Source organism: Mugil cephalus, chromosome 7 (assembly GCF_022458985.1).
Source record: "Mugil cephalus isolate CIBA_MC_2020 chromosome 7, CIBA_Mcephalus_1.1, whole genome shotgun sequence".
Classification (NCBI taxonomy): Eukaryota; Metazoa; Chordata; class Actinopteri; order Mugiliformes; family Mugilidae; genus Mugil; species Mugil cephalus.
In genome coordinates, this window is record NC_061776.1 from 8,929,691 (window position 1) to 8,944,781 (window position 15,091).

Consider the following 15,091-nt stretch of genomic DNA (forward strand, 5'->3'; position numbering starts at 1 on the left):
AACAAGAAGTTTGTGTTAAAAATATAATATTGCCTGAAAATTTTCACCTTCAATTTTCTTGTATTTGGTTATTTGTTGTATTTTTTATTTTATTTCTATTAGTTTTGTAGTAGATAAGATCAGATAAGATACACAGTGCACATATGGTTGGATTAAGAATAAAAATAAGTGTATAAAAAAATATAAAAAGATATATTAAGCAAACAATAGTAAATGAGCGTGCTTATATACCATTTATGCATCTTTGTACTTTTTCCGTATATATTTGGCAAATAAATAAAATAAACAAACAAACAAATAAATAATCCCGCGACCCTATAGAGGACAAGCGGTTATAGAAGTTGAGATAAATAACATAAATAATAAATAAAAACAGGAGGGTTTATTACTAGCACGTACACAGACTGTAATTCCCCAGATAACCGAGAGGGGGCGCCAAAGCCCCGCAGAGAGGCTGACAGGAAGCTGGCGCGCTGTTCCACTCAGGGCATGTGTGTGGATGGGGGCGTTCAGCTCCGGGAGTCCTTCTTCAGTCGGCAGCCGCTGAGGTCATAGCAGGACTGGGTGAACCACGAGGAGCAGAGACGGCTCCAGAGGTACTGAATATGTCGTATACACTTTAATCCAGCCACATTCATTCAGGAGATAGTTGGGAGGTTGGTTTCTGCGTCGGATGGTTTTGCTTGAGCTCGGTTAACCCTGTTAGCCGCTGTTAGCCTCGCTAGCATTAGCCGCTCAGAGAGGCCGGTCCTGTGTAATGTGATTATGATTAGTTTATCATTTAAAATCAGCGATTTTATCCATGTGTTTAAATGTTTTTTTAGACTCTTATTTTTTTGTAATTTATCTAAAATTATTTTAATGGAAATAAGGGGCAGTATTGTAACTTTTAACAATAAAATTAATAGTTGTAAAGTAACATGACATGGGACCTTTAATCCTCATGGGACAGAAGTGTCAATTTCTATTTTATTTATTTATTTATTTTTTAATAACATAGCGGTAGTTATGCTTTTTGGTGTAATATTTTGCAAATGGGTGTATTTTATTTATTTAGCAAATTGTGATATTTCAAACTCAAATGTTTGATTAATTGCTGACTTTTAATCCTTCATATGCCAGTGTTTGTGATGCCATCAGAACTTTTTTTTGTGAATATTTTTTAAATGTTTTCAAAAATCCAAATGCAAAGTGGATTTTTCTTAGGGGAATTATTAGATCCTTGCAGAAACATTGATTTTGATGGTTTTTTTTTGTTGTTTTTTTTAGTGCCAGATTTTCAAAAATTGTTATGATTAAGAAAAATCTACTTTGTTATTTATTGTTACGACTGAAGTGGATTAAAAGATTTATGTAGAAACACTTCTTAACGTATGCTATTTCGCAAAGGACTCTTTGTCCCTTAATGGTAACAAGGGTTAAAACAGTATTGCAAAACCTCAGTAAAGAGAATTATAACATGCAGGTAGACTGAACAGAATAGATAAGAAATACAGTGACAAATGCGTCATTTATTAACTTAAATTCATAAATGTTTTTACTAAGTAAACAAAAAAAAAAGTCTCTGTCTCTTCTCGTATTTGCCTTGACGTTAATGCAACGAGGAAACTTATTTTTATGGTGTTTACTCTTTAAATGGCATGTTCCCAGTTTTTGGCACTGACAAATTAATATCATTTTACCTGTGACGGCTGCTTAAAAGTCACTAAAGTCAAACTAAATTGACCCTTTCTCGATATTTGAGACACATTTTCAGCGCTGTGTCGGACTCTTGTCCAAACTTAAGTGGATGTTGTGCACTGCCCTGTCAGAGAATCATATTAAGTGGTTGTGCAGCGAGTGGCTGTGGAGACATCAATACGATGTTAGCAGAAAGATAAAGCCTCTAATTTACTTATGTACTCAGACGGACACTTTGCTCAGTCGTGTGTGTGTGTGACATAGGCCGAAGGTTGAAACATGTCCCCTGGTGGGTGTGGGCCGGCAGCCCTGTAGTTCTGTGAACGACCACCTCTGTTTCCACAGGTTATCAGTCCACGCGTTCATGCAGGTAAAGGTTGGAAAAGGAAGACGGCGCTTGAACTTTATAGACGCGATGGAACCTGCGTGACTCAGTTTTGCGCAAACAGGGCGACTTGTACGCGCTGTGCGAGGCTTTATGTAATGACATTATATCCCTCCCTGATCCTCCCAGGTTAAAGCCTTCCACTCACGCCGGCCGTCCTGCTTCGGCTACAACAAGATGCCGACAAAAGAGGAGCTGCCAAGTCGTTGACAGAGCGCCACGATGACACACGAGACCCTCTCGAGCTCCCAGCTGTCCGTCAAGGCTGCTGCCCTGCGCATGGTCGACCTGCCGATGTCCGTCTGCGCCTCTCTGGCACAGGTGAGCGTGTGTTTGCAAGTGGGACGTGCTCCTCCACGGTCACTCGTTACTGGCGTCTATTTAAGGGTCTGGAGAGATGATGTTGTTGAGGGTACGTTGCCCAAGTAGCCTTTATTTAAACTATCCGTTCGCAATAATTCTAGCAAACATCTACCAGTTCTGTGTTAATTATCATGTGCATCAAAATATCTGCACAAACTGTAGCGTTTCCCGCAGCAGCGTGCGTACAGGAGTCTTGAAGTTAATTTCAAAACCTTTTAAAGACTTTTTCGAGACCTTTTCAGTATTTTTTAAAACCTCATTGTCACTTTGAATTGCCACCACTTGCATCAGTGACGTGCAACAGAATTCAAACAGGCTGTTTGAACAGTGTATAAGTGCATAACACTTGCAGAAAGTTGCATGTCGTCTGGACCTTCCCAGAGACAATCTACAAACGCACCCACAGTCTTTATGTTGCCAGTTCGTCTTTGTTTTTTAATAAACGAATAAATTCACACACGTTTTTTGGACTTGAACTCGAAAATTTACCTCAAAAATAGCTTCAAATTTTAGACCTCATGAAGTCGTGATAAGACTTTTTATTCTTAATTTCCCCACAAGATTGAATAATCAACTTTTAATACTTTTTAAAATCCCTGCGGATACCCTGCACCAGCTGATATTTATTTACCTATTCACTCTTTACTATGAGCCGGACAGTATCGAGGCCCGATAAGAGTTTCTCATCCTCCACTTAAAAATGAAACTGAGGCTGCAAACGCGAGTCGCGTCCAACTCCGTTGACCGGATCTTTGGTACCGCGGCGCCGTTTTCATCGCTTCAAAAAGCGGTGACCTACCGTTCCTGTGGAGAGAGGCCGTTTGCACTCATGCCGGCAAAACAAGAGCAAGTACAAATACTGAGACCTGCTCTACTGGAAGCCTCGCATTCCGCCGGGTTTCCTTTGCCTTGTCTGTCTGTTTTTTTGTGCCTCATCGGATCAGAAACGCGTCTCTGCGGAGCAGATTGAATTGTCTTAGAGGTTTCACACGGGAGAATCTGGCGCAGCTCCATTCATAGTTTTAAAGTTAAGCTGCTTACGTGTAAAGTGCTACCGCCTGCATGAGCTGGAGGCTTTGTGCAATGGAAATATCGTTTTTTTTTAATTATTTTTTTTTAAATCTGAATTAAAAGCCTTCAGTCATAGATGCATTCAACGACAATGATCTTCTACGTTTAATTCATGCCAATTCAACACACAGACTTTTCAACATCTGCACAAAAACTGTAAGAGTTTAATATTTTAGGTGCTTTCCCAGGTGGTTAAATGTTTTATATTTTCCCGCAGGCACCTGCGTGTTAAAGTGCTGGTGTGTTTGTGTGTCCTCGGTCACGTAGCGGGTCTGATATCAGATTCTGGTCGGAGCGTTCCTGACATGTAGCAGCAGCCGGCAAACGGCTCGGAAGCATCGCAGGCTCGCGGAGCCACCATTTTAATCACCCCTGTACCCTTTTCAGAAAGTCAATATTACCGCTGTTGTCAGACCGACTGAGCGTTTGTGTAATGTCCGGTAGCTGGTTAATGTGCAGCCGCGGTGCCTGTGCTGATAATGGCCTCCTGGTTCGGTGTTTCTATCTTTAGATGGAGGGGTGGGGGTAGGAGAAGTGGCAGGGGGGGGCTATCTGATGTTGATCTACCTGACATTATGACATCGGCATGTGCAGCTTTTAGAGGTATGCATCCTCGGGTGAACTGCCCTCCACCACTTGTGTCATCGGTCTCACAGTATCTGTGTAAGAGCTGATAACAGGAGCTGTTTAATCATTTAACTCGGCTGGAAATGTGCAATAATGGCAGCTCTCATCTCCTGGTAATCTGGATGCACACTTTGCTTATTTGTGTGCTTTATGTTGGGGTCCCTCATTTAGAGCTTCTTATAGTCTTAGTCCTTGGCTCAGGGGAGAAACTAAACCAAAAGAGGTCGATTTAATGCTTCTTCTCTAACTCTTCTCCAGGTGAATGTCAGCCCAGGCACCAAGAAGCTCGTGGCCGCCGCCGCCTTCGGCGCCGTGTCGCTCCTGTTCCTCGCCCGCCGCTTCCAGAGGAGGAAGGGCAGGAAGAAGGCTCACATGCCCCAGTGGGAGCAGGAAGGTTTCGAGTTTTACTCCCGGAACACGGCGGAGAACGGTAAGCGCCTCACGCCTCGGTCCGTGATCCCTTTAAGTAGCGAGTGCGACACCGGCTGGTGACGTACTCGGACTGACGTGCCTGTTCTGCTCCTGTGTTCCCTTGAACTGTAAACGTCTGGTTTCAGAAAAAATCTCATTAGTCTCCGATTAGCCACCGAGTCGAGTCCCAAAGAGACACGACCAGAAATGTGGGATGAAGCAGTGACCAGGGAAACACAGCTTTTCTTTAGAGTTTATCTGCACAGTCTGTTCTCTGCATGATTTTAATTCATGTGCAATTAAACACCAATGTGTGGGGGGGTCTGTGGACCCCTAGTGGTCTGTGGTGTAATTGCAAGGGGTCCATGAAAATAGAATAATATCCTTTGATAAAGGTCATATGACCTTTATAGATTTTATTTTTTTATTTTACTTAAATGTGACAGAGACCTTCATCTACCTAAACTACAGAGGGTAACAGGACTTTTTCTTCCTCCAATTACACCTGTATCAGAGTCAATTTGTTGATCCCAGGTGGAAACTACTTTTGGTTACAGCAAGAATGGGCAACGTAGGCAATAAGAATATGTATGTATATATATACATATGTGTGTAATAAGTAGGTCATTTGAATAAGAATACATCAATGTCTGAGTCCAAAGCCCAATAAACACATAAAGAAATATTTACAAGTATGTGATAAGAAAGTGAACATGAGTTATTGCATAATACCATTACTGTCTGACACTCAGAGTGAGGAGTGGTTGTTGGTTACGGGCAGGAATGATTTCCTGTGGCGCTCTGTAGCGCGCCGTCATTGTGAAGTGTAATTTACTGCATTTTATTATGAGATCTCGCTCCCCGCTTGCATTGCTCAAAGTTTCTGCTCGACGCTCTTGATAACTGCATCAAATGATGAGGCCCGTGCTGTTTCAGTGGTTATACACCATTCATTTGTTACTGACGCTCTTATTGTGAAACATCTGCAGGAAGGTGTTGTGGGGAAGTCATTAATGTGCATGTTCAGGTTAGCGTCTCCTTCCACAAGCTCAGCTACGCCTCCCGTCCTCTGAACCGTAGTTCAGTATTTATTAACTTGAACACCATCATGAGCTGCTCAGTTCCTGATTTACCGGCGTAATTACAGAGCGACGCATAATTACAAGCAAACTCACAGGTTTAAATCCTCACCTGTGATTTCAGTATTGACTCTGCTTTAAATGTGTCTCTCAGTGTCTCCTTGTCTCAGACTTGGTCAGTTCTCTCACTAGCTGCTTTTCCATTGCAACATTCCTGAAAATTCTGATGCGTGTTTCCATTGAAAGGTGTTTTCTGAATGAGCTATTATTTTCATCTCGCGATATCTCTTCATTTTCTTAAATTCTGGTCCCACTAGACTTCATTTTCAGGAAGATGGACTTTAAATGGACCTTTATATCGATATGCCTGAAAAAAAAAATTAAATAAACATCAGTGAGCATAAAAAAGTTTTAGCGATAGTTGAGAGTTTTTTCAAAATGTAGTTTTATATTGTGATATTAAGGTGTTGCACATTTGGTTGAACGCAACAAATGACGGCAGTGATGTCAAATCTGACTGTTAATGAAAAGAATTTTCAGACAGTAAGTGAGTAAAATATGATAGAAAGGGATTTAAACAGGAAAAAAAAATGAAATTCCCACAAAGTGGTTATTACACAGTGGTGGTATTACAACCATTACGGGCCAAACACGGCTTATCTGTTACATAATCCTGAGTCAACAGTGCTGCTGTGGTCTGATCCTTGTTCGTCTTTATGTGCCCAGATAACACCAGCCAAAACATAAGTGTCACCCTCGACTCCATGAACGAGAACCGCTCCGGTCTGGGTCTCCTCACAGGAGAAGACAGGAACCGGTCCGGGTCTCTGCTGAGCCTGGCTTCGGTAAGATGGAACCAAGACGTTATTATAATAAGTGATTGATTTTTGTTGAGGAAGTGTCAGTTTCTTGTAATGAAAGAACCGTATTTCTGTCAGAGCTGTTCATGCTACTTCTGCTCCTTCTTCTTTGCAGGTAAAGAGCATGAACTCGTCCAGCAGCAGCACCTGCGCTAACGAATCCAGCTGTTGGGACCGGGTGGGCGACGTCGACACGTGCGGTGGGATACCAGTCACCACCCCTGAGAACCTGTACCTCATGGGTAAAGACACGGGCGTCAACCTCAACGTGTTTGTAATGATGAGAGTGGAGGACGTGATGGACGATGGGGACTCTGTGTGTTTTCTATCAGGTATGGATTTATTTGAGGAGGCTCTGCGGCGGTGGGAGGAGGCGCTGACGTTCAGGGGGAAGCAGGCTGAGGACGAGGAGAGCTGTGAATCTGTTAAGACGGGAGCTGGAGACGCCATCGCTGAGCAAGGCATGGAGGTAGGAGTATCAGACTGAGAGGAGGACGTGGAAAACCCGTCCATTCGTGTTCGTAAAAACTATTTTAGAGGGTGTTTTCTTGGTGAGATGATGCGTTATCCTGCTCCATTATCCATTAATATATGGGAAATTTCAGCCATAAAGGAGCGAACATCTTAAACAACCGTACTCTGATTCTGCTCTTTGGCTTTTTTCCCATAAAAATCATCATTTTACCTTGTAATTAATAGGTGTTAAATTTAAATTTGTGGTGGAAAATTAAAGATTTTGTGTACCTCTGTTGAAGACCTGTGCTATAGAGGATTATACCCCAAAGCAGCGTTCAGATTGTGGGGTTTTGGATTAGTGTGGGTCAAGCAGTTAATCCAACAAATGCTCAGACCGCGGCTTCGTTTTCCTCAGTCGAGGAAGTCTGACGCTCTCTTGGAAAGGTTGTTAGAAACACTGAGGATGCGCAAGAACCCGGAAAAGAGATGTTGGATTGTTCCACTGAATTCTAGATCTGATCTATATGTTCATGTCAAAACTCATTTTGGTAAATCTGATCTTTATGATGCGCTTCCTTTCAGGACGTCATCAGTGCAGAGTTCATCCACAGGCTCAGGTCTCTGCTGCAGAGAGCCTACCACCTCCAGGAGGAGTTTGAGGGGGTGTTGGGTGTGTCGGAGCCCTCGTCCCACTGCAGCAGCCAGGGTGAGTCACTGACCCGCCATCATTTACACAGGATGTTATATATATATATATATATGCAGCGAGCACAATAAAACAGCAGGAACTCCAAGAAGCATCCACTTTAACATCCTGTGTTATTTTTGTGGTTGTAGTCTTGGTGTGTGAGGGGCTGGATATGATTTTTATTTTTATTTATTTATTTATTTATCTTTTATCTCTCTCAGATAAGATGGCCGACATCCTGGCCAGAGAGGAGCTGGACGACGGCTGCCTCAGAGACAGCATCAGCATCGCCTCCAACGACTCTTTCGTCTCTGCTGCCGAGGTAAGAGAAGCAATAAACCTCCCTCAGTGAATCCTCCTGTTGCTGAGCAAGAGTCCGCCTTAATAGCCTATCAGCCATAACATTATGACCACCGACAGTAGAAGTGAACAGCACTGATTATTAGTGGGTGGGATATACAACAGGCAAGTTCATGGGTTAGAAGCAGAAACAAAATGGATAAATCGAAGAATTTTAGCAGTTTTGATAATGACACAACTGTGATGAATGGGTCAGACCCGGCGTCCTCATATGGGGACATTATGTTTTAGGTGTGTGGCAGCTTATTCTCCTTTATTTATACGTTTTGTCCTCATAAAGAGACACTTTTCTTTGCCATGTACTGTTAGCGAAGGGTTAATACACTTGTTTATTTATTCTTACTAACTTTTCTAGTTTGGTTTGACATGCAAATTTAACAAATTAATAGTTACTCGTTTGAGGACGTTGGGATTTCATTGTTTCCAATTCTGCTTTTTGCATTAAAATAAACAGTTTTATTTTATTATATTGGTACACATTGGGGACTTACATTGTAATATACAGTGAAATAATCCCTATGTCCATATAATTTATTTCAAAAACGACTTCCAGTTCAAAGACCATGATATACTTTCTAGGTCCAACTAATCCCAAATACCTAAAGACCTTAATCTTATTAAGAAGATTAAAATGAAATTAAGATGCATTTCAAACAAATACTTGGGTCTCAGGAGGTTAAAACAGCAGCTCTTGTGGGTTCCTGGTCCTGGTCTCCAGTGGTTAGTAATCATGAAAGTGGTCAGAGGTGAACTGGTGGCAGGGTCATGGCTGTCCAAGGCTCACTGTTACTGGACAGCGTGATCCACGGAGCACATAAATACCAGAATCCAGGTTCAGCAGTGTTATTCACCATTAACCAGCTGGTGGTTTTAATGTTGTGGCTGGTCTGTGTGTGCAGGTTCATTATCTTTTAAACCTCCTCCTTTCAAAAGCTAAAACGATTCAGGTGAAGGAGTGGACCCGTCTTAAGCTCAACTCGGGTGTTTCACAGCGGGAGCTTTGATCTTCCTGCTCCTTCACCGCCCACTGTTTATCTCTCTGTGGGGACTTGAGCCGTGTATCCGGTTCTACTGGTGGACTTGACCCACAGAGCACAAAAATAAACTGGTTGTTAAGAATCTGAAATAAGCCGAAGCCTTTGACTCAAGTAGGAAGCGTTAATAGGAATAGGATTGAAGCCTAAATAAGAGTTAAACTGATCGACTCAGGGGAGGGGCTGTGCATCTTTGAAGGTATTTACACCTGCAGAGTTGTTATTTGCCATTTAGGGAGTGGTGAGTTTAAGGCAGAATTTACAGCCCTGAAACTGAAACTAGGTCATTCAGACTTCAGTCACCAAAAATAGACCTTCAGCATTCCTCCAAATGTTACTCTGCAGCTGTTTTCACTACAGACCAAACAACGTACCACAACATGGAGTACCACAACATGGAGTACCACAACATGGAGTACCAGAATGGTTTAATTTATCCTGTTCATAAAGGACAGCTAACAACACAATACTCTTATTGAGAACTACATCAGGTCCAACCAAGGACGGACTGGGACTAAAAATGTGCCCTTTACTTTGACTAGGCCCGACCCACAACAATAGGCAACAACGAACGACGCCTACCACGAGTTTCACATAGTATTCTCTTCACATAGGTGTTGGATGTTGAGACCCGCCCGCCCAACTCTCCGCTACCTGTTAGCTCAGGCTACCACCTGTCAGTCAAAGTGGGAACACCCTTAATCTATGAAGAATGTTAAACCTTAATAAAAAATAAACTAAAATAATTTTCTGTACCAGGCTGTAAACATGGTTAATAATGCTGTAAAGTTGGGCTTTTTAACATGGGCGTCTATGGGGATTTGTTCCCTTTTGGAGCCTCAAGTGGCCACTTGATGAACTGCAGTTTTCTGCGCTTCCGCATTGGTTTCATCGCTCAGACCTGGAGGTTGGCACTTGGTTTTTACCAGCGTTATCAACACAGTCGTCTCTTTACTGCTAACGTTTAACGTGTTACTGCTACTACTTAAATTTGCATTGCTGCCACATACTGGACTGGAGTGGAAAAACAGCAGCTCAACTCGGACAAAGTTGACGTAGATTTCATCACAAATCCACAAATGTCAAAGCGTCTTTTCTTACAATAGAATTTAAGAAAATGTTCATGACACAGTGAGAGTCTGTGACCCTAGTTTTGTCAGTGTGTTCCAGTCTGTTGACTCCAGTCAAATCACTTTCTGCTATGGCAAGAATCACACACTGACCCCACCTCTTAACATAAAAATGATCACCATTTAGTCCATCTTCTTCTTTTGTGTCTATTCAGCTGTCAGAGCACAGAGAGCTGAGGAGCGCTTATGTCCTGGGTCACTCCCCTTTCTACGAGGAGGCGCTGCAGATGGCCGAGGAGGGAAAGATCTCCTGCAGGGTGCTACGGTAACTTCACTCACTAACGTGAAAAAATGCAAAACCAACACAAGTTTTAACCTATTTGTTCCTCAGTGTTCATGCATCTGAATAAAATCTTGATTTTTTTTTTTTATTTTTCAGGACGGAGACGCTAGAGTGTCTCGGGGACTTGGACTTCCTGGCCAAGCTGCACTGTGTACGGCAGGCGTGTCAGGTACAGTCTAACCTGATTAACTGCAGTGAAGTGTAACAACAAAGCTCCCGCTGTAGACGACCGTCCATTGCCACCGCCTCCTTATGCTGTACAAAAGTGAAGCCAAAATACCGCAGAGATGCATGGGTGGTATCAGAGCGTGCTCAGGAGACACGGTGCTAGCCACAGCAGATCCCTCAGCTTTATTTGTCAGTACTGTTTTCTGGTACTTGTTAAGAAACAGATGACAATAAATCACAGCTGTTGATGTGACTGACACCTTTAAGGCGCCGGTAATCAAAACAAACAGACAAATCTACACACACACATAGAAATGGAAACTTTGGGGGTTTGTTTGACATCTGCTCACACGGAGGAGGTGGGGCTAATGTTCTATGCTGCTTAAAGCCACCAGGGGGCGACAGAACTCAGGATAATGAAACTTTACAAAGCTTCACTCCCGAGAGACACTTAAAGACCCTTTAACATTCCTCTGGGTTGTGTATGGGACGGCAGTAGCTTTCTAAACCAATCACAACACACAACACAACACTGCACACGTTGTGTTTGACTAAATGCTGCGAATATGTAATTTCCATCTGATTTCATTGATAAAATCCATTATAGGATTCAACCAACACATTTATTCAAAACAGAAAATTCAGTTGAACCCAGCAACTTCTTATTTTTTAACTCTGTGCTAACTCTGATTCCTCAAGAACAATACCACTTAGAGTAATTCTGACTTTTGTGATAGAAACTTCAGACTCTTGGCTTTCAAAAGAGATCAAGACCATGCATGAGCTCCAAATGTTCACGAACAGAATTCAGTTTACTTTAGGTTTGTCCTAAATAGGCTTCTTTTTTTTTTTTTTAGTTTTTTGTAAAAAGGCTGGAATGATAAGAGTTTAAAAATACCTGAAAATACCAGGTCAGCCTAATATTTTTGGCATGTTCACTCTTTAGGATGCAGTCTTAGTAATTTAGTAATAATTTTGTCTCCAGCTCATTCTGTCTGAGAGGACGACCAGGGTGTTTCTGACGGACACGGGAAAGAAAATACTGTCTTCCATTATCGTTAAAGCACACAAGGTAAGACTGATAAACTTAATAAAATTATCTTTTTCTACTGCTTCTTCTTCTTCTTTTTTTTAACAAGTTGTTCTTCTCTCAACATCTACCGCTTGGTCTCCAGAGCCCAAAGAGATTTGAGGAAGTGTTTGAAGAGATGATTTCCTTCCTGGACCACACGGAGCACTGGGAAGAAACCGAGGTGGAGCTGGCCACACGAGGGGTGAGGGTTACAACAGATCTGTTTAAGCTAAGCTACGAAGGAGTAAACTAATCTCCTCCCGCTTCTTCAAATAATGTTTGACCACCGTCCCCCTCCAGGTGAGACACTTGAACTTCTATGACATTGTGCTGGACTTCATCCTCATGGACTCCTTCGAGGACCTGGAGAACCCGCCCGTCTCCATCCAGAACGTCATCAACAACCGGTGGCTCAACAGCTCCTTCAAAGAGACTGTGAGTGAAGCCGCAAACAGGAAAACCCTCACAGCAAGTGTTTTTTTATTATTTATTATTGATTCATGTGTATGTTTGTAGGCGGTGGCGTCCAGCTGTTGGTCAGTGCTGAAGCAGAAGAGACAACACATGAAGGTACAACATGTCTCCTAATATATAGGAACAGGATGTTTGGTCGCAGTAGTAGCAGTAGGAGACCTAAAGTCCTCTGTCCCTCTGTGACGTGTCTCTGCCTCAGGTGCCAGACGGTTTCATCGCCCATTTCTACGCCGTGTGTGAGCAGATCAGTCCGGCTCTGGCCTGGGGCTTCCTGGGTCCGAAGAACTCCCTGCACGACTTCTGCTGCTTCTTCAAGGTCAGAAACGACATCAACACACGACGTCTGACGCAATTTATTTACAGAAAAATGCAAATAAATCCCGTTTCCACACACCACACCGCTGTTATATGGTCGTTAGTTAAATAAAACTGAAAAAAAAAAAAATGTTTTGAGCATTTCCACTCAGATCAGGCGTAACATTATGACCATTATGAACTTTGACACTGTGGATCTAACATTTTAGTGGCTCAGTTACAACACCTAGTGGCCATTTGTGGTAGTGCTACAGGGTTCAATTTTAGGGTCATTATATTTACTTTTGGAACTGGCATTGATTCACGTGGATGTAACTTAGACATGTAGCACCAGACCAGACCAGACCAGACACCCCCACCCCATAGCAATGACCCAGCAGGATGCAGCCTGACACAGACACACACATACACACAAAAACGCTTCAGGAACAACTCAAAATAACATGATGAGCAGCACGAGGTGTTGACCTGACCTTCAAATTCACTAGATCCCAAACTGATCAAGTATCTGTGGGATGATGATGATGAGGACCTACACAATATTAGGGCGGTGGTCATAATGTTATGCCTGATCAGTGTATGCATTAATCTGAACATGTATGTGGTTTTGTCGCCAAATAATTTACAGAAGATTATAGCTAAGTCATGTAGCTCATAGAAATAAATTAACATGATAAACCAAACCCAGATAAATTCATTTTTTTAAATTTTATATTATTTATATTTATATAATTTATAATATTATATTATTATTATTGTAAGTTGCACATGTATCATCAATGTAGCCTAGAGTGTGCTCTCATACAAACATTTTAGCAAAAAAAACAGATTTATGTATTTATTCTTTCCCCAGATATTCATAATTTTATGTTTTAGAAAACTGAACAGTCTTGGAAGCATGAATATTTTTCCACACACTACTTTTAAAATTCTTACGTGTGGGAAAAAATATCTATATGTGGGTATATATCGCAATATTTTTTCTTCCAATACAAAATCAATATTGAATGTCCTAATATCGATTTTAAAAGGAAAATAAAAAGTCATATTTTGAACGACTTCCACACTTTTTCTGAACAAGTGCAACAAACAAGAAGTGGATCATTTGGTTTAATTGTTTTCTGACTCAGTTTGTCCAATGAATTATCACTGTCATCTATACATACATGTTTATTTTAAGCTGCATTTAAAATTTCTCAATTAACTATGTTGAATATTGCAATAATCATGATTCAAGTATTGTGATACCACATCGTGAAGTCCTTGCCTCTATTAATTCCATACTTGACTCTCGTCTTTTTCCTCCAGGACCAGGTGCTCCACTTCCTGAAGGACATTTTTGACCTGGACAAAGTGCGCTACTCCTCGGTGGAGAGCCTGGCGGAGGACATGCTCCACCTGCTGCACCGCCGCTCTGAGCTGCTGCTGGCGTACCTGGGGGCCGACAGCCTGCACCACCTCAACGGCTGCGGCCCCCCCCCGCAGGTGCAGCTGACGCCCAACGCTCTGTTCGAGGCGAGAGTGCAGTGAGGGATGGAACAAAAAATTATAAAAAGAAAAGAAGGAGCATTTACACCGAAGGGCGAGTTCACACCGACCGACGGACCAAAGAAAATAAGCCGCAGGTGTGAGCGCGCCTCCGGTTTCTGAAATCCACTCATCTGCCATCACACCCGCATGCTCTCTGTGTGTCCGTGGATGTGGGTGAAGTGTACCAGCCGTCTGCCTTCACGTGGCCTCCTCCCCTCGTCACCGTGCCATGGTAGCGTTACTTTAACACATCATAGCAATAATGTTTGTAATTTAAAAGTCCTCATGCAGTAGACGCTGAGCTGTGGGAATTCAGGGCGTATTTATTGCTATAATAATAATAAGGAGCCGTTTTATTAGCGACAAAGGTATTTTACCATATTTATTTTATCACACACCTAAATGAAGCAGGGTTCATTTCAGTAGCTGTGCACCCGAGGGTTCGTGATGAGCTTTTTATTATCCGCCGCCTACTGAACATCAGCAATGCAATTAAATGTTGTTTGTGTATTTAAGCACACGCTGCCCGTCGAGCGAGAGACTCAGTTTAAAGAGTTTAAAAGGAACTTTAAAAAAAAAAAAAAAAGGGAAAGTTGTTATTGAAATAGCACCGGGGCTGTGTTTAAATCCAGCCTTCGAAATAAAATGGATGGACTGGGAAACCTTCCGGATGTTAAAACAACTTTTTTTCAGTTTCCGGGCATTAAAATGCAAGAAAAGCCTTATTACTATTAAACATACTCGAGCCTTGTCTTTGTCACTGAATGTCAGTCAGAGTCTGTGTTTTAGCATCACTTGAAAGATAAAACACTAGTTATATATATACATATATACACACACACACACACAAAAACAGTGGCTGCTGCAGAACTAGAACGTCTCACATTATATCAAGACTGTCTTAAAACAATTCACCTACGTGTGTTGATCCACAGAAGGAAAGAAAAAAAACAGGATCATTGGAGAAAAATATTACTGTGGCCTCCTGGAACTCGTATTGATCATCGTTTATTAGCCTAAACGGTTAACCCCCCGAGACCTGAGCTTTTATTTTGGTTTGCATTTCTCATTTCTCCAAGGTATTTGTGGCAGGAAGTCGGTTTTG

At 42.1% G+C, this 15,091-nt stretch overlaps 1 protein-coding gene across 1 annotated transcript; it reads left to right on the forward strand.

The window, feature by feature from the left end:
• The first annotated feature begins 464 nt into the window (after positions 1–464).
• On the forward strand, positions 465–15,091 carry miga1 (mitoguardin 1). The gene is made up of 16 exons (XM_047590398.1): positions 465–596; positions 2,195–2,386; positions 4,385–4,556; positions 6,343–6,461; positions 6,592–6,718; positions 6,809–6,945; positions 7,515–7,638; positions 7,842–7,942; positions 10,300–10,409; positions 10,524–10,596; positions 11,581–11,667; positions 11,771–11,869; positions 11,968–12,102; positions 12,184–12,237; positions 12,341–12,457; positions 13,765–15,091. Exons 2-16 carry the CDS (start codon positions 2,288–2,290, stop codon positions 13,984–13,986), a joined length of 1,776 nt encoding a protein of 591 aa, XP_047446354.1. The 5' UTR covers positions 465–596; positions 2,195–2,287; the 3' UTR covers positions 13,987–15,091.